Source organism: Apis cerana, linkage group LG10 (genome assembly GCF_029169275.1).
Source record: "Apis cerana isolate GH-2021 linkage group LG10, AcerK_1.0, whole genome shotgun sequence".
Classification (NCBI taxonomy): domain Eukaryota; kingdom Metazoa; phylum Arthropoda; class Insecta; order Hymenoptera; family Apidae; genus Apis; species Apis cerana.
In genome coordinates this window covers 10,057,149-10,084,276 of record NC_083861.1, presented here as the reverse complement: position 1 = coordinate 10,084,276, position 27,128 = coordinate 10,057,149, and the positions used below count along the sequence as shown (strand labels likewise).

The 27,128-nt window shown below is 31.6% G+C and overlaps 3 protein-coding genes across 9 annotated transcripts in view; 1 reads left to right on the top strand and 2 right to left on the bottom strand.

The window, feature by feature from the left end:
* The window catches only part of LOC108003023 (uncharacterized), a 31,831-nt gene extending 19,689 nt beyond the window's left edge, over positions 1–12,142 (top strand). Inside the window, exons 2-4 of the mRNA XM_017065081.2 lie at positions 270–489; positions 748–960; positions 1,114–12,142. Coding sequence (XP_016920570.2) covers positions 270–489; positions 748–960; positions 1,114–2,303 — 1,623 coding nt within the window. The 3' untranslated portion in view covers positions 2,304–12,142. The remainder of the gene's footprint in view (positions 1–269; positions 490–747; positions 961–1,113) is intronic.
* Positions 12,143–12,644: 502 nt separating this feature from the next.
* On the bottom strand, positions 12,645–23,907 carry LOC108003030 (cryptochrome-1). 7 transcript variants are annotated; one of them, XM_017065092.3, is made up of 13 exons: positions 23,824–23,907; positions 20,526–22,438; positions 19,301–19,461; positions 17,518–18,423; positions 17,152–17,403; positions 16,700–16,884; positions 16,369–16,598; positions 16,036–16,203; positions 14,034–14,174; positions 13,701–13,852; positions 13,367–13,569; positions 13,230–13,256; positions 12,645–13,168 (listed from the first exon to the last, which is right to left on the bottom strand). In XM_017065092.3, the coding sequence occupies exons 4-13, from the start codon at positions 17,727–17,729 to the stop codon at positions 13,128–13,130; spliced, it is 1,611 nt and encodes a 536-aa protein (XP_016920581.1). In that variant the 5' UTR covers positions 17,730–18,423; positions 19,301–19,461; positions 20,526–22,438; positions 23,824–23,907; the 3' UTR covers positions 12,645–13,127. The 7 variants fall into 7 exon arrangements, with proteins under 7 accessions (XP_016920581.1, XP_016920580.1, XP_016920577.1 ...); XM_017065091.3 differs by having other exon boundaries at positions 12,645–13,164; XM_017065088.3 differs by having other exon boundaries at positions 12,645–13,148.
* LOC108003066 (uncharacterized) lies at positions 22,376–26,993 on the bottom strand. The gene is made up of 4 exons (XM_062080271.1): positions 26,642–26,993; positions 25,449–26,306; positions 25,245–25,376; positions 22,376–25,166 (listed from the first exon to the last, which is right to left on the bottom strand). Exons 1-4 carry the CDS (start codon positions 26,991–26,993, stop codon positions 23,899–23,901), a joined length of 2,610 nt encoding a protein of 869 aa, XP_061936255.1. The 3' UTR covers positions 22,376–23,898.
* Positions 26,994–27,128: the final 135 nt, after the last annotated feature.

Genomic DNA, 27,128 nt, shown 5'->3' with positions numbered 1-27,128 from the left:
AATAAAAGGGTTTTCCTGCAACCGGAGTGTAATTATAACACGCTCTTCAGAGGATGCGCAGTAAGGGTAATATTTAAAGTATATGTAGGTCAGCCACTGACCTGCCTTATTGCCTGTTCCGACCTCTGATCGTTTCAAATATTACAACTCCGAAAACGGGTGGGTCTGGATGTATTTCCTTTTCTTTCTTTCGATCTCTCGTATAATTTGTCATCGATGTCGTACAATTGGAACTCGTTGAAATTGATCGATTCTTCGATTGATTGCAGGAAGCGTATAGAAAATGGGTGTGCAGCTCCCTGGTGCCTTACTTTGCTCATGGGGAACCGCAGGACTTGAACAGCTCCAACAGCTGGGCCGGAAGCAGACTCAGGCCCTGCCGATCCTTTTGCCAATCCGTGGAGCAACGTTGCCCTTACTTGCTCCCGGGCGACCGTGCCCCCTCCTACCCCACGCAATACGCCGGTGAACCCACTTTCCTTTGCAGAGGTAACTCGTTAATCCGTTAAAATCATCTCAACTCGATTCACACCTTGCAACCGATTAATAATACAAACTAAAGAAATATTAACGTAAAGATATTAAGGGTAATAATATTTTTGGCACCCTTTTAATTCACCGTTCGAGGAAGGAAGGAAGGAAGGGATGAAGGAAGGGAATGAAATCGAATGTATCTATCCGAGATGTGGACGGGGTGAAACGATAATTTTTAATGGGATGATTTGCAGAGAAAAAAAATGATTTCAGATCCAAATATACCCGAGACCGGAGAGCAGGCCGCGAGGGCGTTGCACAGCAACGAGGAAAACGAGTGTTGCTTCCATGCGTGTTCCGAGGAGTTGGCCGGATCGGGTATCTGCGCGAATTGCACGAATCAGGTACTGCGGAGGCGCGGGAAGAACTACGATCCTCCAACGGCTCCCTATTGCGAGGTTAATTGCACTCAACCGGCTTCCACGGGTACGTTCCCTTTCTCCTTTTCTTGGTGTAGTTAAAATCCTGAGTTTCTGACGCGAGAAAATATAACGTGGAATAACTCTGGATCCCATTGATCTTTGTTTTATATATATATATATATATATAAAAGACTTTTGCGTTGCTTGCTTGGATCAGGTGGAGGATACCAAGACCCGGGATCCACGGATAGCGGCGCGAAGGAGGAAGAGAGATGCCCGTCGATGAATCCCGTGTCGGTGACGAACACGATGCGACTGAAGGGGACGTTGGTGTGCGGGACTGGCGGTGGCGTCGACTCGATCGCGAGCGTTTCCTCTTCCAATCGATCGGCGGCCTCGATCCTTCCGCAACTCTTTTGGCTATGCTCGATCTTGACCAGTATCCTCGGCAACGTTCGAACGATTCCCGTCCTCTGGATCTCCAAGATCTTTCTTTGGTCGATCATGCCCCTCGCCGGTGTTCGTAGTGACGAGTGTGACGGTGGTGGTGGTGATGGTGGTGTCGGTGATCGTGGACTCGATGGTGGATCGAACAAGAACAGGAGCGAACTGACGAACTTTCTCGCCTGGCTGCGCCGTTGTTTTCATTCCAGAGTGGACTATCACGTGAGCGTGCTACGTTACGTCGCGAACTGGCTGCACGGGAAGTGCGTGGTCGTGGAGCACAGGCGTCGAAGTTGGTGGTGTTGCTGTTGGTACTGGTGGTGGTGGAGGTGGTGGAGAAAAATATTGGGCCGCGCTCGATGGAAATGTCGACGAGCTCGGCATCGATCGCGCGAAAATATTCGTTACGGTCAATTCGCCGGTACGCGTCCTCCTCCTCCTCCTCCTCCTGTTACTGTCTCCACCGCATCGACTCGTGTCATTGCACCGGCCACATCGACCGCCATCGCCACCAGCACCGCCACAACCACCGCCGCAGCCACCGCCATCACCACCTCCGCCATCGCCCTCGCGGGCTGCCACGTGGGGTCTTTTTCCCGCTCGGTAAAAATGTATCGCGATTCATACCACGACCGTTCGCCAATGTGGATACGGAATTGGCCGCCCAATTTCCTCGTTGACTCGTTCACGGTTAAGTGTCCATGGCGGCGATGGAGCTGGTGGTGGTGGTGGTTGTATCGATGGTGGCGGCGAGGCCGGGCCGAGGCTTCGCGCGAGAGAAAGAATCGTCCTCGCGTCGCTCTTCGACACGATCGAAGGAGGGGGAGAAGAGGAAGAAGGAGAGGAGGAAGGAGAAGAGAGGGAGGGATAAGGGTTTTGAACGAAGTTTTCGAAGAGGACGTTCGATCTTCTCCGACTAGACGGCGATATTTTAAATTATCCTCGAGGAAAGATCCGCCATAGAACAATTCGAGGAAGACGCGAAAGCGTGAAATACAGGTTTTTTTCTATCCGTAACCAGAGCTCTCGGAGTCGAAAAGGACTTTGGCCGTACCTTTTTCGATTGTGAACTCCTCGAGAGGTCTCGAGGTCTTGGAGCGAGGCAAAACGCGAAGGGACTAGGCATCCGAGAAGGGGCACGTAGAAGAGGCTTGAGAAAAGAAATTGAGGAAAGGGTTAGGAAGAGGGGCGTTCGTTAAGTAGGGAGAAGAAAGCGATATGAAAAATATTCGAAGGAACGGTGAAAAAGTACGTACGTACGGAGGAAAAGTCGAAATACGATAACGAAACGTGGTTGAAAGAAAAATGAGATGTATTGAAAATTGTGCGATATGCAACGCGACGTAATTTTAGGGGATTTGGGGGAGGAGGGGGAGGGGGAGGGGCAAAATGAACGTGTAAAGAAGCGACGAAAAAAAAGAGGGGGAAGCACGGGGATGAGACGTTTGAACGTTGAAAAAAAAAAAAAAAAAAAAGAAAGATACGCGTCGATATTTTAAAGTTCGGACGTGAAGACAAATGGACGTGAAACAAAACGAAGAAATCGTAACGTCTGTCGCTAATAAATAATGATGGTAACAATAAAAAAACGCGATCGATTGAAATGTAAATAACGACGACGACGACGACGACGACGACGACGACGACGACGACGATGACAACGACGATGATAACGAAGACGATGACGAATGACGGTGACAATGATGACGACGACGAATGACAAGAGCGATGATGATATAGATTATAATAATGATACGATAACGAGGAAAAACGGTAAATAATTAAATAGTTAACGAATAATTAACGACAATGAATAATAAAATAAATTATTACGATTAAGTAATTATTAACAATTATTAAAAAGAAACAAAAAAAAAAAAACAATAACGTTAACGATAGAATGATTACGATTGCAGTTATTGTTACACGTTCGATGTGTCGCATGCATTCGAACATACACGCACATATATACACAATACATGCAACATATAACACAGGAATAATAAATTATTTCGAAAAATAAATGAAAAATGTGTATAAGGGGATTGTAGCGAGAATGTGCGAAAGCTGGAGCGAATGGGACGCGTGAATATACAATTGAAGAAATTGAAGAGAGGAAGTCTGAAAATGGTATAAGTCTCAAGGAAAAAAACCAAAAAAAAAAAAAAAAAACGATATAACACAAAATGCAAGCACATGTTCCCGTATAAGCCATTAAACGATTAACGAGATATTAAAAAAACAAAAAAAGACGTAGGTAGATAGTATTTCGATCGTGACAGAAAAAAAATACGGAGGACATACGAAACACGAATCGCAAGATTTGAGCAACTTGAGTGCCGAATCGATATGAAAGAAAGAGAGAAAGAAAGACAGAGAGAGAGAGAGAGAGAGAGAGAGAGAGAGAGAGAGAGAGAGAGAGAGAAAAGGAATTATAATTAGTAGAAATGACAACGGAATAAATAAACACGACGTTATCGAGGTATAAATATGTGTTCGTTTAGATATTACAATAAATAAGTACTATATTAACATAGACGTGTAACGATATAAATTAAAACAAAGAACAGAGAAACAAAGAAAACAGAGAGAGGGCGCGAGTATGTATGCGTGCATGTGAGAAGAAGGAGAGAAAGCGAGAAGGGATAGGGCGAGGAAAGAGATAACAATAGGGTGAATGAAAAAAATTGAAAAACGAGAAAACATTGACTAGAAAAAAGAAAAAAAATCGTAGAAAAACTGAATTTTTTTATAGAGAAATATTCTAAAGAGATATTACGAAAATAGCGGTATAAAAAAAAAATATATATATATATATATATCGTTTCCCATGTTCTTTTCCGCACAGTGTACGTGGCTTCGATTTAAAAAAAAAAAAAAAAAGAAAAAATACTTCAAATATCCCAAGACACGAAACAACATATACATAAGGAGAAAAGAATCAAGAGAATCCTAGTACGATATTATTTAAACGAAGAGTAAAAAAAAGAAAAAAAAAGAAAAAAAAACGTACTTTACTCGGAGAGAATAGTACTTTACTTTTTTTCATTACCGTTAAAATTTAACGGTAGATTTTGAATCGCGAAAAAGAAAGAAAGAAAAGAAACAAAAAGAAAAATTGTTCATGGTATCTGTTGCCATCTTTTTTTTCCGATCGCGATGCGTGTTCGCACGTAAATCGCGAAAATACATCTCGAAGGAAACGCGTTTCGTTTCGCGATTCGAAGTGTGGAACTTTCGGTTAAAAAAACGCATTACGCGTGGAAGGATCAGATTTTTTTTTTTTCTTTTTGTTCGAGCAGAGAATTGGAGAGAAGTTTTCGAAAGCACACTGAAATCGCGAAACCGAACAGCAGCGAAGCGAAGCCACGAGGGCCACTATGCGGAGAGAAAGGCGAAAGAGCGAGGGCGAATCTCTAGAGCGAGAGGCAAACGAATCGTCGTCGTCGTTGTGTCGTAATTGCACGAGAGGGGGGGCATGCTTGGAGAAACACGTACACGCGTAAATAAACAAGTACACGCATATACGTACAGCGCACACGGGAAATAAAGAAATGCACGCGCGGAGATAGAACGAAGGACACCGTGCCCCCGCGTGTGCATTCGTTACGTTGTTAAACATTGTCCAAATACCATAATTGTTACTAACTTACATTTATAAGGTGAGAACGGAAGGATGCGAATCTGTGTACGAATGTGAAGGAAAATGCAAGGAGAAATGCGAACGAAAGTGGAAAGTGGATAAAGAAGCATATAAATATTATACATATATAAATAGATACGTATTACGAAAGGGGCAGAGAGAGAGAGAGAGAGAGAAAAGGTCGGGAAAAGGAAAAAGAAAACGTTGTAAATCGAAATGATCTTAGAAAAAGCACGATTGCGCGATTACATATGTAAATATCTGTATTTACATGTATATGTATATATGTAAAATTTACGTGTATACATATGTATGTATGTATATGTGTGGGTATGTAAACACAACATGTGAACGTCCATGTATACGCACACATGTAAACGGCGTACATACGTGTTTGTGTATGTATGAGAAATCTTAACGGAGGGAAAATATATGCGATGATGTACGCGTGTGTCGAGAATAACGAAAATAAACGAGTGAGAGAAAGTGTAGCTAGCTATCCGCGAGTACTTTCCGTGCAATTTTTGCGGTTGAACGTAACAGGTGATAGCTGCTGCGTACCATTGATGAAAGCAACGAGAGAAAGAGAGAGAGAGAGAGAGAGAGAGAGAGAGAGAGAGAGAGAATAGAGTAGCCTTATTAGCCGAAAAAAAAATACATACGATATTTAGAGAGAAAAAAAAAAAAAATAAAAAGAAAAAAATGCATGGCCAATAACGATCGAACGCCGATGAGAGACATCTACTCGGTCGGTAAGAGAGAAAGTTGATGGACACGGTGTACATTATATTTTAAAGCGATTAATTTCCGGTGACGAAAGAAACGATAAAAACGCACAATATGCAAAACGTAATTACACGAGCTACATTTTTTTGGCTTAAACAACAGACGAATCCGTAAAAGCGGTTATCCGTTAAAGCAATAACTTGGAACGTGTAAAAAAGAAAACGGCAATTCGATCAAATACGATATTCAACGTCGCGATTGTGAAGGAAAAGAGATCGAGAAGACGAAATTTAAAAGAAGGAAAAAAAAAAAAAGGAAAAAAATGGGAAAGAAAGAAAGGAAAGAAAAGCACTCCGTACGTACGAACGACGATGATTCGAGAAGAAAAATGGAGAAAAAGAAAAACCGATAGCCAATATGGTGCAAAAATCGCTTATTCTTTTTCCTCGAAAGTGGCCATCTAATTGGCTATTGGATTAAAAAGCTTTCGACGTGGACAGACATTTCGAAAACGGACATTGGGTTTAAGAATGAGTTTCACCGTGAGCGAATCCCCCTGTAAAGCAAGGAGGAATTGTAAACGCGCTTGATCCATCGATCATTGTCACGCGAGACACGCGCAATTACAGTTTTATCGTTAAATTCGTAAATTACATGTAATTATATACTTACGCGGACACGTAAGCATATCTAAGTGTAACCAAAATTCTTTTTTTGATCGGAAATGCGCGTACCCTGGGCGTCGTTTGTCGTTTTAGAGCAAGTTTAAATTCTTATCTTACTTTTGAGATTGACAATTTCTGAAACCCCTATTATTAGATTTCGAACGTTTCGGAAATTTCTTGGAAACAACGATGAATCCGTTAAAAAAAAAAAAAGAAAAAAAAATTCTTTTTACCCTTCTCTCATTGTTATCTCTTCCTCTTTCTATGTCGGTCGAACTGTTCTCATTTTTCTTGTCGATCGTGTCTCCCCAACTTCCGCTCGATTTCTTCTCTCTATCGACACGCTTCCCGTATCTCCGAGGAACGATAAAATTCATTCGTATCAACGTTAGAAAACGCCTTTCCTTTTTTCTCTCGAAATTTATCGTTCTCGTGGATCGCGTATCACTCGTTCGTTCGTTCGTTCTCTCATTTAGAAAATGATAAGCAATGTTCTTGGACCATTTAACGAAAGGGGGGGAAAAAAAAAGAAGAACGAGTATTTAAAGGGTATTTTCGCACTGTTAATCGCGAATAATATAATTTTTCCGTATAGATTAAACTAAAAGCAGCGAAAGCGGTGGGCAAGCAATGAAAAAGCAATGGAACCGGCGTGGAAAAAGTGTGCAAAAAATCTTTTTCGCAAGAAACGCGTTATACGGTCGATCACTGACCAAATCGCAGCTGTGTTTTCAGACATTGTTTCGAGAGCTCTCGTTTCTTAAGGAACCTTCTCAGAGACGCGTCTTTAAATGGTCGCGTCTACGCTCCAATCGATCCTCGAAACTCTCTGCTCGAATCTCTACGATAGCGCTTTTTCCATTGTCCATCTCTTCCCTCCTTTCCTTTCCTTTTTTTTTCTCGCTATTCTTATTTGAAAAGAAGGCGATCTTGCCCGTGTTCTCGTTTCCAATTCTCTCTAACGCGAATCGATTGACGACACTCGTCAACCCGATATCATTAATCATTTTTCGCGAATGTCAACAACGATCGTAACGTGTTTAACGTCTAACACGTGATATTTCATACGTGATATTTCTCTAGGAAAAAAAATGATAGGGCGATGAGAATCCGTTTAAGCAAAAAGCATTCCTCGACGTGCCCGTCGAATTTCTTTCCCCCCTCTCCCTTTTGAAACGAAAATTAATTTCCAACAACAACTGAACGAAACAACACGAACATTTATCAACAGGAATATTATTTTCACGTTACAAAGAGAAAATGATAAAGTATGGAATGGGATTAAAGCAAGATAATATCGTTAAAAAAAAAAAAAATTAAAAAGTTTGCACTCGAAACTGATCCAATCCCTTTGATTCCCTCTCTACTTTTTTACTGGATTGTTGCTGGAAATTAACCTTTTTTCACCTCCTCCTTCTTCTCCAGTTTTCTTTCGCACTTATCACGAGAAAACCAACAACGTGATACGATATAATAACACATCGTACCAGTGCTCTGTGTAGATGTGTGCGATTCGTGCATCGTGCAAAAGAAAATTAAGAGATCCCCCCCCTCCTCTCCTTATTCTCTCTCCAAAAAACGCACAAAATATAGAATTTCGTTTTTCCGCTCTAACGTTCTCAACTTCAATCTGCCATAATAACCTTCCATTCCCTCTCTAATCGTAGTTACGCATTTTCCAACACTTTTTTTTTCTGCTTCCTGTTCATCTTCTTGAAAAAATAGTCCATTTTATTCTTTTTTTTATTTTCATTTTGTTTCTTATTATTTATCGCGCGTTATAAACAAAGGAACGAGTTGAAAAGATGAAAAACAGAGTGCGGCTATTATGTACATAGATAATAGTAGTGCATCGATGTCAAGAGGAAGTTAAGAATATCCATCCAATCGTCAATCGTTGATGAAGCATTTAGACAATACCTTAAACTCGTTAGTCTTACTAGGATATAGTATATAATCATTTACAGAGTTGCTTCTCTTTTCTTTCGCTCTCCCAAAAAAAAAAAAAAATCACACGTTATACGTGTCGACCCTCCAAAATCTGCTGTAATGGTAATAAAAATACAGAGAGAAAGAGAGAGAGAGAGAGAGAGAGAGAGAGAGAGAGAGAGAGACACGAGGAAAAGGAAACAAACACGAGAGAAAGCTGACTATCCATCCGGTGGAAGTTCGAAAAAAAAGAAGAAAGAATAATTTTGAGCGGTAATAATAATTCGGTAGGACTAGTCAAATGAATGAAAAAGTGAGAGAAATGTAAGAGTGAGAGAAGAGCGGTGCGATATAAAATCGCGGTGAGAGAAAGAGACACGTTATACGGGAGGACGGGGAAGAAGGGGAGGTTGAAATGTTGATGGGGGTGTATGCACGTGTGCGTGTACGTGTATACAATGTGTGCGTAGCGGAGGGAGAGAGGCAAGAGGACCACAGACTACGTATTGATCTCGGCCGACGTAGAGCTCTCGCATAAAACAGGGCAGCTACGTCGACGTTGATGCCGACATCTACGTAGTCGTAGTAATTGTGGTGGTGTCGTAACTGGCTACGTCCTCCCGTTATTTCGATTATTGCCTCTCAAGACTTATATCTGCTATTGTCGATGAAAAAAAAAAAAAAAAAAGAAATTGACACGAGTCCCGAGTTCTTTCTTTTCTTCTTCTTCTTCTTTATTTTTCAACGTGTGTCGCGTGATATTCGAAATACCATCTTTCGAGTCGTAAAAAAATAAGAAAGTAATAACAATTACTTGAGTTGGAAATGTATTATATTTATATAATTTCGAAAATGTTAAATAGAATTATTCTAACCGCGAGGAAATAGATAATTTTATCGTCGAAAATTTTAAGTGTTTCGTTTTCTCTTAATCTCGTCTCTCTCTCTCTCTCTCTCTCGCTCGCTCGCTCGCTCGCCCACTCTCTTCTGCTTTCTTAACACGAAGATGTGAATTCGAAAGATTGCATTTCGAATCCGGGAAGATTGAATGTAAGCGATCCACAATCCACATTTTTCACGGATCAAAATCTCGGAGAAAAAAAATAAAGACAAAAAAAATCCGGCCTCAAGTTTTTTCGGTCGTTCAGTATGGCGTTTCTTTAAGAAACTCGATTGTTCGCGCGTCCTTCGATCGACCGGAAGTCTGTCACGATTCATCGCGTAACGAACGAATTATATAGATAAAGAAAAAAAAAAGATCAAGCACGTGCGTATACAAGTATGAATGCATGCATGGAAGAATGAATGGATAAGTGAAGAGAGAGAGAGAGAGAGAGAGAGAGAGAGAGAGAGAGAGAGAGAGAGAGAATGAGAGAAAGAATGAGAGAGAGAGAGAAAGTTTAAAGAGCCACTGCCTTAGCGACAGCAGGATTTGTGCTAGAAACAAGGCCTTAGAAAGTAACAAACCAGAAACATAATTAGAGTTAAGTAAGTCTGTTGTTGTTAACAAAAAAAAAAAAAGAAAAAAGATAACGGTACTTAGTGAAATCAGGAGGACAAAAAATGTTGAACGTATTGTAAAACTAATTAGCAATTGTATTTAAGCGCGTAACATAAATATATACTTAACCCCTCGTGCCCGCAATTAAATAGGCGTGTTAACGCATAGTTTTACGTAGGATTATTAAACGTCGCTTGTCGCATATGAATGAAAGAGGAAGATACGAAAAAAGACACGAAAAGACGGAAAAAAAGAGGAGAGACAGGGAGCTGGGGAGGAAGAAGGAAAATGAAGAAAGAGTGGAAAAAAAAAAAAGAAAAGAAGGGGAGAAACGCGTCGCTTGTATTAAGAGAATACCGGTACTCGCGAAATTTTTTATCTTTATCTTTGATTTTGTTTTCTGCTCTTGCCTTACGAAAAAAGAAAAAAAAAAAAAAGAAAAAAATTACAAAATGAAACGAAACAAAACGAAAACCAAGGAAAGAGAGGAAAACAGGACGCATACTTACCGATCGCGTATCGATCGACGAGCGATGCCAGAGGAGAGAATCGTTGAACGGACATGTTCGATCGAAGAAAATGAGATTTCCGATAGCGCGTCGCACTCGAAACTACCACTTTGAATCCGATGTTAGCGTAGTGTACGTATCGTAAGCTGTCGACATTTATACTATGAACTATGAGTAAATTGTAGCGATCATTGTGAACATAGTTAATAGTATAGATTAGTTAACCGCACTAATTGTACCGAAAAGTGGATTACATTTAATTCCGAAAAATAATTATCGAAGTTTAATTCAATAACGCGTACATTGTACGCGAATCAAGCCGAGTTAAACGAGTGGAAGGGTGATTAATAAATAAAAATGAAAAAGAATAAAAATTCGAGAAATTGAGAGAGAGAGAGAGAGAGAGAGAGAGAGAGAGAGAGAGAGAGAGAGAGAGAGAATGTATGCGTATGCTGTGTGAATGTGCACGTGTGTGAGTAACAGAATGCATATGTGTAAGAAAATAGAAAAAAGATTGGAAGAAAAGAGAAAAGAAACATTATTGAGATTCAATTGATACAGATTGAATATATCTTCGAAATGAAAGAAGAAATAAAAAAAAAAGAATCGAATTAATTGCAAGCGAGAACGAGCGTGCGTGCATGGGCGTATATTCGATCGGGCATGCGTTTCTTCAAAATGCGTTGCTTGAAATAAGACAAATTTATAAAATTTTGACATTTAAAAAACTCGGCGAAAATTATTTTAAGTTCGATCATTTCATCGATATTCGCAATTGTTGTTTTTAATGCACGTTCGTATAGTTACATCGTACATTACATTAGAAGCAGTTATCAAAAATTATCAAATTATCAAAAATAATTATCAAAAATGTGGTTTGTCATGAATTATGAACTTAATCATTAAGATTCGACTTTCTTAAATATTTATCCCATAAGATTAAAATTACTCCATCATATTCATTAATTAATTAAATAATCGATCTAATCTAGTTTCTAAAGTTTACTACTGTACATAGTTTTCTTATACACGTGACTTTACACATAATACACACGTGCGCGGAAACACGTGTCATTTCCCCAACATGGACAATATTTTTTCAAATCGTTGCTATCATTTTGTAAATCGAAAAACTGTCGATACATCAATTCACCGATATGATTGAAGCGATCATTAATTTTATCGATAATTTTCTTGATGAGATCTAATTTCTTTTTCTTATTCTGATTTCTTAATGCTTCTGTTCTATCAATAAAATTCTATCTATTTGTCGTTCTTTTTATGAAACAAAACACTTTATTTGTTTTAAAGAGGCCGAATATAATAATAATAATAAGCGCCAATTGATAACGCCACGCATTTTGGAGACATTATAAACGTGATCATAAAAATCCGCGAATTTTTTATTCTTGCGTTGCATGGATAATATACCATGAAACATACTATAAGCGTTTATAAAACATATACCAGAAACGTGCAAAATAAAGAAGAAAGAATAAGAATAAGAAATATAATTTAAAAGCAGACGCGTGAACGAGAAAAAAATGAAGAGAAAAGATGGAAAAAAGGAAAAGGAATAGTAAATATGAGTGAAAGTGAGAGAAAACCGTGTGCGTGGTATGTATATGCGTGTGTATGGGCGTGCGAACAACAGAGAGAAAGGTAGTTTGCAAAAAAAGAAACATTAGGGTTCCGTCTTTGAGTGTTGGAGGATGTTCATTTGTAATTGTTTAAATCTAACGAGAAATGTACTGTAAAACTATAAGTACTATAGGCACTAAAAATATATCATTTGTTGACATGAAAAAATAAAAAAATGATCCCAGGAATGTAAATTATTTCTGACATGATGCCATAAGAATGATCGTACATATAAATATATACGATCGAGAAAATATGTCAATTAGATGCTTCATCGAGTTGTTTTCGTATTTGTAGTCAATTGGACTTTCTTTTAACACTTAATTATTCTTATTAGATAAGAAAAACAAAAAAAAAAGATAAATATTTGAAATGAGTAAACTGGTGTTCATAATAATGTTTGTCCATACTCTATAACAAATTGTTCATTTTTCATTAGTTGATTGTCAATTTTATTTTTTACATAGTAATTAACTGAGATCTTTTTTTTTTTTACCTTTTCCTATTGTAATAAATATCAATGAAATTGGGGTAAGTAGAAAATCGTTATTTTTAATTCTTCTTTATCCCGATATACATTTATATACATACATATACACATATACACGCGCGCTTATTATGATACCATTTATGATAAGTATTAAAGATCAATATATCTGGAAGGATGTTAAGAAACAATTATTAAGTAAATTTGCATGAAAATTTTCTATTTATGATATATACACAGATGTATTATATACAACAAAATTATAAAATTCGCATCATTATCCCTCAAAGTGATCATTTTATTTTTAATATTTTCAATATTTTTACTATTATTTTTAAATATAAGTAATTATTTGAATAAATTGATGACAGCTACGATCTCGTTGAAAATTGCTCTTCAAATAATTTAATAAAATTAAAATGATTGTAGTGAAGCATAATGATCAAAATTTGAATGTCGATGAAGATAAATAAATAAGTATGAATTAAATAAGAAATAATTGAACTTTCATTTTTCTGAATCAATAAATTGTTATTTCCGTGTCATCGATATTTAATGATGGTGCTGTCGTTGCGTCGTTTTAGGAAGAATTTCCATTTTTGATTGATTTTCTGATGGTGACAGAGATTGCTTTGTTTTCTTTTTTTCTTCCTCAGTTTCTTTCATTGATGGAGGTGGGAGTGCATTTAGTAAACCTTGCCGAAAAGCTGCTTGTTACGTATGCTGGCTATCGTAAATTTATTAAAAAAAATGAAAAGTATAAGAAAAAGAGAGAAAATATTACTCACCAACAGTTTCTCCTTTAAGAGAGACTCCTATAATAAGAATAATAAAAATAATATTTATTATTCGAGGATTTATCATATTAAAAATGAATGATTTATCATATTAAAAATGTTCAAATTTCATTTAATTAAGAACTTACCATTTCCACGATATTTATTTAATTGTTGATAAACTTGTTTCATTCTTTCAATATTAATTCTAGAACTTTTGCTATGATTTACCATCGGTAATGAATAATCTTTGCCAATGATACATTTAGCTGCACGTTGTACGTTAAGTGGTGCATTCCATGGTTCGTGAATATATCTCGTGGGAAAATTTTTCAAAACTGGCAAATATCGTCTGTATCAAAATAGAATAGAAAAGAAAAAATCAAAAATTATTGAAATTATTAAAAAAACTCTTTACTATTGTTTAAATATCATATAATATTTAAATAAATCCATTTTCGTACAAGAATTAATTAAAGTTACCTAATGTAATCACCATTCGGATCGGCTTTCCTACCAAATCTTACTGGACAATAGCAGTGAAAAAATTGTTGAAAGAAAGAGCTGCACGACAACCACATCCACATTCCTGCGTTTACCGACCAATCAGCATCTAGCAACAGCTCATCAAATACCTTGAAAAAGATTCAAGAAAATATATATATTTTTACAAATAAATGCAACAAATGCGAATAAGAAACATGATGAAATAAACAAGCAGAAATAATTTCGTAATAAATAATGCAATATCTCGAAGAGTTCGTTAACCTTTTCTAATATGTTAATAAATGCCAATAACAACAAACGACATTTTACCTTCATTCCTTCTTCCCAAGAGATCCAAAGGTCACCTCTGGTTAAGAAACAAGCAACTGCATGTCTAGCCAAATGATGTATCCAACCTTCTTCTCTTAATTGAGTCATTATTGCATCGATCCAGGGAAATCCCGTTTGACCCTGTTTTTTGAAAAACAATTTTTTAAACAATTTTTTTCTTTTCTTATGAAAGATCAAGAACGCTTCACGAATTGTTTATTTATTAGAATTTCCTATTTTATATATATCTATACATATATATAAATTTAATAAATGAAACCGAATTTCAATTTTTAACATAATATATTCCTATTACAATGTTATATGCATTTCTCAGCGTATATATATATATATTTTTATATGTTGTAATATATTTTTGTAATATATTTTTATATATAGACATCTTTTTATAACTTTATATTTTTTATTTTCTTTTTCCATGAAAATTTTTTTGATACTTTTGAATGAATTTCTCTTTTCGAAATATTTATGTACAGATTTATTTATTATATTTCCTAAACAATTATTCCTAAACATAAAATTGCTGCTATGTTTTTTTCTTTTTCTATAAAGTGTTATGAAATAAATTTTGTCTATAAATTAAACAAAGAAAGTAAATAAAAAGTTTATATATTTGTGGTGCCATCTCATGTTTGGATCATGAAAATCCGATTTGTTACTAGCAAAGCAGAATATATAAGGAAGTATTCATAACATCATAGACAAAGAGAACATTATGTGAGAAGGACATAGTATCTTCCATCATTTTAAAGACATCACATGGAAAATTTATTAATTATTAGTTTTCTACTCAAAATATCTATATTTTTGAGTTCGCATTTTAAAGCTAGAACTTCAAACAAGTTTTTCGTATTAATTTTAATAGGAAAATTTTTTTCAATTAGTTATCTATTAACGATTATCATAGAAAATGCAAAATATTAATTTACAATCGAATAATAAACAATTTATTTATTTATTTAAACAATAGTAAAATTATGAATAAAATTTATAAAAATAGAGAAAGAAGTAACATTATATATATATATATATATATTCATATCTAAAAAAATATATAATAATAAGAAGCAATTAATAAAAAATATACTATACGTCAGTCATGCCAATTAGCGTATTAATTGTTAATAAGTAATTATTTGAAAAAATTTTGTTAAAATGTTGTTAAAATTAATATGAAAAACTTGAAGTTCTATCTTTAAAATATAAATCATAAAGTTAGATAGAAATTTATAATAATTAATTAACTTTTAATGTAGTATTTTGGAAATTGCAAATATTAGGAGCCGCATAATTAAAGTTAGTGGATGTCTTTTCTATCCTTTTCGCACAATATTGCTCTTTTTTTATGACGTCACGAATATCTCCTTGCACATTCTGCTGCTCTAATAATGAATTGGAGCTTTCATGATCCAAACACGAGATGACGCCACAGATACATAAATTTTTCTTTTTTTTTTGTCTAACTTATAAGTAAAATTTAACTTATAAGTAAAATATTTTATGTATATTATAATAAATTATGTTATTTAATCGTGTATATATATCGTCTATATTTTTATTTTATCGAGTATATATTTTGCATTACTTTACTCTGAAGTTTTATATGATATACATTTTATATATTTTTATATTAAAATTGTTTAAATAGATAACCATAAAAACAGATAAATAAAGTATTATAATTAGATTTAAAAAATAATTAAAATAAATTTAGTTTAGTAATGTATGTGATAATATAAAAAATTAATATAAAAAAACAAATATAAAATAGATAAATACATTAAATTTTATAAAATTTTTACAAATTATCTATTTTTAGATTATTCTTATAATTATAAAATCGTAAAATAATATAAATTTATAATGAACGTAAATTCTTAATATATATTATAATATGCATATCACAAGTATATTTTAATATACATTTAAATTCACAATCTCTATTATTTATAAAACATAAAAATATTTCAAATTCACTCACGTTTGCCCATTTAGCGAGTGCCTCAACGTTTTTATCCCAAGGAATTTGCACGCAAATTGGATTACCTTGCATACGATCAAAATTTGGATTTTTTGTTGCGGCGCAGTAAAAAAATTCACGCCATAAAAGTTGTCCATGCAATGAAAGTGGCGGTACAGCTTTCTTTATCTAAAAATCACCAACAAAATATAAATCAAACTTTTACGATCTTTTAATCAAGTACATAAATTAATAAAAAGTAATCGAATTATTATCTCTTTTTTTTTATCTATGCACAAAACATGCATGTACATTGCAATTCATATAGTTTTAAATAAAAAAATGTTATCGTACTTTCTTATAGAGATCAGTGAGTTGGTAATAAAATAATCGAGTGCTCAAACATCCGAATCGTAAATAAGGTGAAAGACCGGTTTGACTAGGCAACAATGATTGCGGAGTCATTTTTGGCCTTCCGAAACTGGCCACCCATGCTTTCCTCTCTAGATGCCGTTCCAATCGTGCCAGAGCTTCACTTTCACCTCCGACCCACACAGGTGGAAGGAGACCTTCTGTGTCGAAGCCTATCAATTATTAGAATACTCCTTTATTGTATCATTTCTCTTTTTTCCTCTATATATTCTTTGTTTTCGCTCTTACATGAGAAATAAATGCATAGATTTACCAAGTTCTTCGAGCGTCGGTACACCATAATGATCGTCATGATCTTCTTTCAAAGGAGTATATGCCGAACCTACACAAGCAGAAGTAACTGTTGGTACTGGTGGTTCCGGAGGATCCATGCTGGCAACGACGGTTTGAAATTGATGATAAGTTAATGGAGGTTTGTCACCATTCCTCTCAATAATTCTGAAACAATAAGCCATAATTCTTAATATGTAAATCGAACAAATAGTATAAGAATTGCAATAAAGTGCTGCTTGATAACACAACAGTTAACATAGATAATAATTTTGCAATGAAATTAAAAAAGATGAAAAAATCAAATGTATTTTTTTAAAAAGATAAAGAAATATTCATATCCATTAACAATAAATATTAATATTATTAATATTATTAAGAAGAAAAACAAATTCTAAAATCGAATGTTGATCGAAGGAAAGTATTTAAACTCACTCGTCCAATTTGTAAAGAGTATGCGAGACCTTTTGAACTACCGAAATACCAAGCTCTTTACAAAGTGCTGAGATATTATGATCTCGGACACGTCCGAATGGCTCTGGATCCTCTTCAAATGTCAGATTTGTAGTACCCCATTCTTTAAACAATTTGGGCAGAGCATCTGCCGGTTGTCCTCGTATCACAAATAGTCTAGAGTTTAGTTTTCTCAATGAACAATCAAGATCTTCCAAGCACTGTAGCAAAAATCTGTTGACAAATCGAATTGAAAAATATTTTCGAAATATTTTGTGATTTCTTAATCGATCGATTGAAAGAAATTTGTTTAATTCATGTATGTATTGTAATAATACAGGTACTCACCTCCATTTATTGATACCGATATTAGTACTTCCAGCGAACCATGGATCCAAAACAAATACGCAACGAAAGGTGGAAGCTCCAGCAAGACCTTCCCTCAACGAAGGATTATCGTGAAGTCTGAGACCTTTGCGAAACCAATGAACCGTGTGTTTTCCACCTTCATCATACAATCCCTCTTTCGGATTTATTTCGCTACTTCGACTACCCGTCATTTTCTTCTTTTTGTCTTATATTCCTTGAATATCGTTTTCCTTTTCTTCTGATTCTTTCCACTTTTTTTTTCAATGTAACATATTCAACTAGCAATGAGTTTTTAAACGATAAAAATGTTTTCCTTTTTCTCTGTGCAATTTTATCACTATTTCACGCGCACACACACATTTATATATATATATATAAACGCATCTTTTTTATTTCTTTGTCACTTTTCTTCTTTTTTTTTTCTTTCTTTCCGCTTTTCTTCCGTTCTTTCTTTCCTAAGAGAAATATAATTCGAAGGATACGTTTCTTCTTGAATTCCCTTAATCATCAAATCGATCATGCCGTGCAAAATATCATTGTTTAAGTCATTAAAAATTAAGGGTCCGGATGATCGATTATTATTATTCACTCCACTAAAATTTTTCCTTGTTTATAAAAAAAAAAAATTCGTATCTCTCAAAGATCATCTGTCCTTGATACATATTGCACATAATTATATATCTTTTTGATTTTAATGATTCCGATAATTTCAGCATTTTCTTAGTTTTTTCCTATTTTTTTCTCGTTTTTCTCTCTTTTCAATTACATTTCTAAAATCTTTTATTCTTCTTTAAATGTCAATAATTTTCCACATCAAATATAAATTCTCTAAACAGAGCAAGATAAAGAGGCGGAGAACGAAGAGAAGCTCAGTGTCGAAATATACTGAAAAATATTTTTGAAAAAGATTTAATTTTGTTTCGTAAACATATAATCATTTATATGAATACATATATGAAATAATTTGCAAATGGAAAAATTAATTGATTTGATTTGAATTTTGTGTAAATATATTTTCAAAGACAAAAGAAATGAAAAAAGAAACGATATAATGCTCTGATATATATATAAATACATAAATCATATAATTGTATATTATAATTTTAATGGCTGACAAATTTTCAATACTTCTACTGTACATAATAGCTAATGTATGATATATCACGGTTGATTCTACTGCATATTCTTTTTATCCCACATAAGATTGAGATTATAAATATATATATATATATTTAATAATACATACTATACAAAAAGGGAATTAATACTAATAGTTTAGTTTATCGTGCTTACGTTACTATTTTATGCTTATATTTGCAAAATTTTACGCGAACATAAAATTTTCTCTGTCCGTACATATTTATTTTCTTCTTAAATGGTTTCCCCAGAAAAAAATAATAATTGACAAATACGAAAATATGAATGGATTATTTATTGATTTATTAAAAAATTATAAAAAAAAGCTCAAAAATTTATAAAGATTTTAAAATTATTGTACCGTGTCTATAACTATTATCAAATGTTATTTATTTTATTTATCTAACAATTTACATACTTATATCCTTCGATTTATTTTTTTTATAATAAAAAAAAGTGAAATAATATTTATCAATGACGTAATGTGCAATGTGACATTAAAATTTTTATTTTTGTTCAATTTAACTAACTATAAATTAATTTCAAGTTGATTCACGTAACTACCATTCATTCCCGGTCATGCCCGAATATAGACATTTATTATATAATTATGTAATTATAATACCTGTTTCTCGGAACGTAAAATTTCGTGAACAGCTTCTTTATCAATTTTTCTCTATCTCTTTTAAAATTGATTTCAATAGTCAATCAATTATCGATATCATTTGTTTGATGTATGAAATGTCAGGGTGCACGTCTCCAACGATAGGTCTCCAATTCGATTTACTGCGATAAGAACGAACAGCATCAGCAATAACAACATGATTACGAAACTATCGAATTCTAACTTTAAAATTACGAACTTACAAATACATTTCAAATTACTATTTTTAAAAATCTATATAATTTTATAAACTTGTTATATGAAATCCTTTAAAAATTTTTTATATAATTAAAACCAATTAAATAATATCAATAATGATTTCGCAATTTATACGTTTGAAAATATAAAGCAATCATTAAAATATATCAAATAATTGTATCGTATTATGAAATTAAATACAACGATAATATAATATGAAAAAAAGATATTGATTGGTTTTTTTAAATAAATTGTAATATAATTATTACAAATCTATATATCTAAAATCATTATGCCGTCGATAAAACAGAAAACCCCACATTTTATGTTACTATCAATGACACTTGTTTTTCGATACTTTTTGATATTTTTTCTTCTAATATTAAGCGATTTTATTTAAGAAAATTTTTTATTATGATAGCAATATTTAAAAATTTAAATATGGAATAAAAATAAAAAATACAATTAAATAAGTAACCAAGTCAAAATACACATAGTATGTATAGACAATAAATGTATAATATAATATATTAATATATATAATCAATTGATTTTTAAATTAATAAAAAAAAAATCTCCCGGATATTAAAAAATAGCACGAACTTATTAAAATTTATTTAAATTAATATTATTTATTTTTAAAAAGTCATTATTGCCCACAAAAAATTTTATATGAATAATTATTTTTTTTTCTTATCATCATTAACATTACATTTACGGAAGAAAATTAAATTATTAAATTATAAAATAATTATTATATTTGTTGACAAGAATTATCGATGTAACAATCGATAAAAAAAGAACATACAGTTTAAGATGATCCAAATAAAGATAAAAAATATAATTTATCGATACTAAAAAAATATGAAATATGAAAAATATGATACTAATAAAAATATGAAATTATGTTAAATTCAAAATTATGGAATAAAAATAAAAAATATTATGGAAAAAAAAACAAAAAAATAAAAAAAATATATATACTTACAATTGTGAGCATATATAGATATTGCAATATATCCAAATATCGTTGTTCTTTATTCGATGCACTGATCTAATCGCAACTTGAAGTAGCAATATACACTCTTACACCAGTTCAATGTTTTATATTTTCCAATAATTAAATGATCGTGTAAAGATTACAGAGATCAAATAGTATAATAATGCACTAGCGAATTCGTAACGAACGGATACTGACGCGAAATACAAGAAACAGCAGTATTGCTCGCATATGCCAGCATACAACTTGTTCAGCAGACATAGAGCAGGAGAGATAGGCTGTAAGAGCAAGGGGAATGTGAGCCACGCCGAATGCAACGTGACAACGTACCCGCGTACCTTGCAATTGGCTAATTCAATCACGTGGTTTCTCGGTCACGTTGCACCCGTCGTGGTTTTATACGCTTCTTCTATAGATATATCATTATCTATTTCCTTTTATCTTACCATTTCTTTTCTTTTTTACCTTTACATTCGCATTCTACCTCTGATTCATTCTATCACACTTTGATTAAATACATCATGTTTTATAATATTACTTAATCAATTGTACTTACTGAAATATTTCTCAGAGAATGCACAATTTTATTATTATCATATTTATGATTGATGCAATGAACTATCAAAAAAATTTATAATCATTATTATTTGCTATTAACTGTTATTTTCTGATTTAAAATATGAAAATAATTTGATTGGTTTTAAATAAGAAACAAAAATTAAATAAGATTGAAGATTCTTACTTTGATCTATATATATATATGTATATATTTATCATGAATCATTTTTATTTTACGAAAAATATTCGAAAATTTATTATATAAATCTCTTAGGATATTTACCTGTAAAATAACCTTGACCGAATTATTACGCGCATACGCATTACCATTTTTTTCAATACATATTATTATAGATCGATGATGTAACGCAACACAGCTGATTCAATAATGATATATCGATCATATCAATTCCACGAACAAATATTCTTCTATTTATTTAGCTGTAAATTTAAATTTTGATTCCATCTCATTTAATTTAAATTTAATATTACAAAATTAATAATGTTCAAATTATACATAAATATAACATTTTAATTAAGGTATTTAAAAAATTATTCACAAGTGTAAGTATAAGGAGAAATGCTATTTAGAATAATTACATTTGTTTATTCGTATTGATACATAAAAGGTATCAGGAAGAATAGTACTCGATAATTGCTTCTTTTCCGTTACTTTCGATACATTATTTGTATCCGCATGCGATGCATATAAAAATGACTTTTTAAAAATTCATATCGCTCACCGCCATTATATTATTCTGCTATTCATTCTTTTGTTAATTTTTCTGTTTAATTATTCTATGCATTTATTTTTGGATCGAGGCTATACATACTATATCTTATTTATTGATACATATTATTTGACAATATTATTTGTATGTAACCTATATGTAAATATTTTCTTTCTACATTCATAAATCTTATATTTTATTTAGTTTATCCCATACATCTCTTATTTTGAAATTCTATCAATGCGTATTTTTAGTATGATTGCCCGATGAATCATATTCAGAACAATCTCAATTCAATTTTTTTCAAAATCGTATACTACTAGAGTATATACGATATTTAATTATGTATATAAAAGTGAAAGACTATCATTATTGACGGAATATGAAATAAATTTAATGAGGTGTAAAGTTTGGCGCATATTACCCTATTGTTGTGTAACAACAAATTATGACGCCATATAACTAGCGTTGAAGCACTTGATAACATATGCGTTTACAAAATTGTTTTTCAATTCTCTTTATATATTTTTCATCTATTTCTTATATCCATTTTTATTTCCATATGTTATTCATCAAAAATAATTTCCGTCAATGTTATTAATTCCTTCATATCTATAAACGAAAAAAAATCTAAATAACAATTAATAAACAATAATATATTATGTTCAAAATTTTTAAATCGATTTATATAATTTATAATTACAATATTTCTTTTTTTTTGTATATCTAATGTATAAAATTCAGTAATAATGTTATTTTTGATCAAAGATTTATGATCATTATAGATTTTTATACAATAAAAATTGGATAAATGCTCAAAAATTAAAACTAGGATAGAATAATGAAATCGATTCTTAATTCGAATGTGGTTTGGTTTTAGTTTTTTTTTTTTATATTTTATTGAATATACGAAAGTGAGTAAAAAAAAAAAAAAATCACAAATAAATATATCATTTGTTTTGAGATCAAAGAAAATTCTTTGTGAATAGCAAATAGTTACTCATTCAATGCAATTATCCAATTTTTATATATATATATATATATATATATATATATATATACACACACAACTTCATGATAAAGAGAGAAAAAGACAATGAAAAATATGAAAAAATATTATAAAGAAAACAATGAAAGGAATAAAAAAGAGAAAGTATGAAATGTCATTAAGTAAGTACGTTTAACAAAATACTTGTGTATATATATACATATATATATACTATAATCAATTTTTTTATTGAAAAATTTACAAAAAATATGTCTACTTGTGAAATTTAAGTAATCAAAAAATTAAAAAAATTTTAAGATTGAAAAGACATATTATGATTATCAATTATTTTCAAAATATATATTTTTACTTATAATTTTCATCATTATTAATAATAATATATAAAAAATTAAGGCATAAAAAATGATCTATGAAACATATGTTAATTTTATTCAATAAAATTTATATTATAGCTACTTTCTCCTGTTTTTATGTAAGAGATAATAATATTTCAAATATGACATTAAATTGCAATAATTATTTTATTTTTCATAAAACGAATAATCCTATCTTATTAAAAAATATGATACTAATGTTTATTTTATATGTATTGGTTCTAAAGAGAATAATTTTTTTAAAGCTATAATTTTAATCTCAAAATGTGTATCTTTTGAATCAGTCAAATTTGTTTCCTATTATTGTACAATTTAAAAAGAACAAAGAATAAAAGCTTGAAAATTTTTTTTTTTGATTTGAAAAAAATTTTTTGTTTTTTCAAAATAGCTTATCATTTTGTTTAAGTTATAATTTTTCAACTTTTAACATTAAATGAAAATAAAATATATTAAAAAAAAAAATGCACAAATTTATTGAACATATCTGAATGTATTAAAACTTTTTGTTCTTTGTTCCTTATCGCATTAATATATCCAGGTACGCATGTCAAGCCACGCAAATAATTTGATTAATATAGATAAAATATTGTACAATATAAAAGAGAAATTCAAACCTTTTTTTTATAATTTATAGGAACATCCATTTGGAAGGTTCGCGGTTTGCCGACGTAACAACCAATGTTGATAGATTATTTTACACGTTTTGGAGGTCTACCACGTTTTTTAGTCTCGGTATTTATAGTATGATTGATAACTGATGACTTGGCAGTATGCGAATTCATTGCTTTTTGTACAGTTCTTCTGGTATCGATTTTATACAAATCTAACTCAATTGTTTCATTCTCAATTGCCTTTTTAGATCGCCTGGTTCGACCAGCTATTCCTTCCATCTCATCAAATTTCGCTTGCAATCTTTGAGCTAATTCAAAATCTTCTTTTTCTTGTATAACTAATCTTTCCATTCGTTCTTGTTCTTTAATAATCTCTTCGTCCGAAAGAACATTTTTCTCTATCATTGTATTTGTTTCAGTACTATTATTATTTTTTGATATACGTTCTTGCATTTCAATGCAAGATTCAGATGAATTACAATTATTACTATCCATATTTTCATACATTATATCTGTTCCATTATTCATAGAAATATTAGTTTGCTTTATCTTTCGCGTTGTTTTTCTTAATTCTGAATTGCTAATTCGACAGCTTAATCTTATAGAAGTGTCACTTTTTCCAGAATTTTCTGTAATAGACTGTTTTGTTGAACGTATCCTTCGCTGTTTTGATTTCGGTAAGGCAGTTTTTGTAAACTTAGTTCTATTCCTTTTTTGTATCATAACAGGAACATCATTTGTCATTTTGTATTCAAATTCCTCTTTTCTACATAATTCCTGTGTGTCTCTTCTAGTGATTTTTAAATCTGAATATGAAGAAGATACTGTATTAGTTTTCTTTTTATCTGTGTTTATTTTTCTTTTTTTTATTCGTTCCGCAATATTTTCCATTGTTATTTCACTTTCTTCTTGTATCTCAGATTTTTCATTGCAAAATGTAGACGGAGAACTTATATTTTTCATTTCGATATCATTCATGTATTTTGTATTTGTTGCAATCTTAATATCTTTTTTAGCCCATAAAGTTTTTTGTCGTTTAGATTTACATACCATGCCATTCCTAATATGAGATTTCCAAGATTTTTGTACTTTTCTAACGTCTCTATTTTCTTCTAACATTAACTTTTTACTGATCTTAGTACCATTAATTATATTTACATTCTTAGCATAATTCTTATTAGAATCAAATGACAAATCCGAAATATATTCGAGTTTATGAATATTATCATGAGTTTGAAATTTTGTTTTATTAACGATAATTTGCGATTGATTACAAGATGTTGATGGCATTTGTTCAATGTCTTCCTTATATACATCTTTTTCTTTAAAGCTCTGTTTAGTTTTACCTAATATAAAAATATAATTATACTTTTATTTATGATTTTCTAAGTTTTATAAAAATTATATTATAAATATAAAATTACCTCGAAATGCACTCCAAGAACATCCAATAATTCGTTTTAAATGAATTTGAGATGGAGGTTTAGGTATAACATTAGATATCCTTTTAAGTATAGGAACAACTCTAATTAATTTTGGATCTATTTGTCTTCCATCTGTAATATAATTGTTCAAATTATTTAAAACATTTGAAATTTATTGTATGTATAATAAAAATGTGATTTAACCTGTAGACATTTTTAATGGTGTTCTTGGCATAGCTTTAATAGGTTTAAAATGATGAATTTCTTGATTAATACTATCATGACTATCGTGACTATCGGCACTTCCCATTCTTTCGTCATCATCTCCCGAAGATACACAGACTTCTACGCTTAAGCTTTTTTTTTTATTATTCACAATATCATTTGGTACATGTAACTCTTCTTTGCTTTGAGTACCATATATTTTTGAAATAGATGTTCTCGGTTCCAAGGAACATTTTGAAATACAAGGTTCTATTATTTTAGCTGTTGTTTGATGTTTTAAAGTTCTTGAAATAGTATTATATACAGGTATAGTTTTTTGACAACAAAATTTACTTGCAGAATCATTACATGTACTAGATAAATCTATATTATTTTTTATATTAGATACATATCTTTCTGCACGAATTTTAGAAATTAATGCAATATTTGATCTTCTTAATCCAGAATTATCTTGAGACTCTAAAAGAGATGCTTTTTCATACTTTGAACCATGAGGCTGCAGTTTACATGAATTAACTTCAGTCATAGTAGCAACATTAAATTTTGAATTATGAAAAGTATTAGATATATTTAAAGAGTTTTTATATTTAGATACTTCTTTGTGCTTGTCTTCGAGTTGTTTCTTTACTAAAGATTTAGCAAGTAATTGATCTTGAGATAATTGAGCTAGTTTTTGTTGTTGCTCCTCCTCCTGAATTTTGCGAATTAAAGTCTCACTGGCTATCTGTTCAGCTTTTCTTTGACATCGTATTTCTTCCTCGGCCATTTGAAGTTGCACTTCATATTCCTGTCGAATTTCTCCAGTTGCACTAAGTATTTTATTAGTACCACTATAGTCTGTATAAGAAAAATAATTTATATATTACATTTATATTATGTTTATATATTTATATAAATCTAAATTTAAATAACATTCAAATAATATTTTCTTAATTAACAATAATACAAGTAACACAGAAATAAAATATTTCTATGCATTATTTTTTTGTTTAAAAATTATATAATTATTATAATATTAATAATATATTATGTAATTATTATAATATCAATATTATATGTATTTGTATAAGCATATTTTATATATTTTTATATAAATTAAAATTATAATATACAATTTGATTTCTTAAAGAGGTTATGATACATTTGTTTATCTTGTCTTACTAAAAACTTACCAGCATCCAAATCGACACTTCTATCGTCACCGTTATATTTATTTTCAACTTCTTTAGAAAATTTAGTTTGAATTAATTCCCAAAGACTGTTATTAACTAATGTTTCAGTCTTCGTTGCTGTACGTAGCCAAGAACCGACTCGTATTCTACACAGAGGACAACTCAAGCTATTGTGTTCGAATGTACCTTTTAAACATTTTAAACAAAGATTGTGTGTGCACGGCAATGTTACTGGTTCAATTAGAATACTTCGGCATACTGGACATATTAAATCTCTAAGACTAATATCTACTGATGATCGTGTCAAAGAAGTATCAAACAATTTTGACGTTCGCTTCAAATATGTCGCCATCTTGCCATATTCTTTAAAGAAACATAACAATCATCACATCACTTCGAGAACCGTGGTTCTCTTATTAAATGGAACATTCAAGCAGACTAATCTGAATTATGGATCTTTTATAAATAAATATGCATAGATAAATAT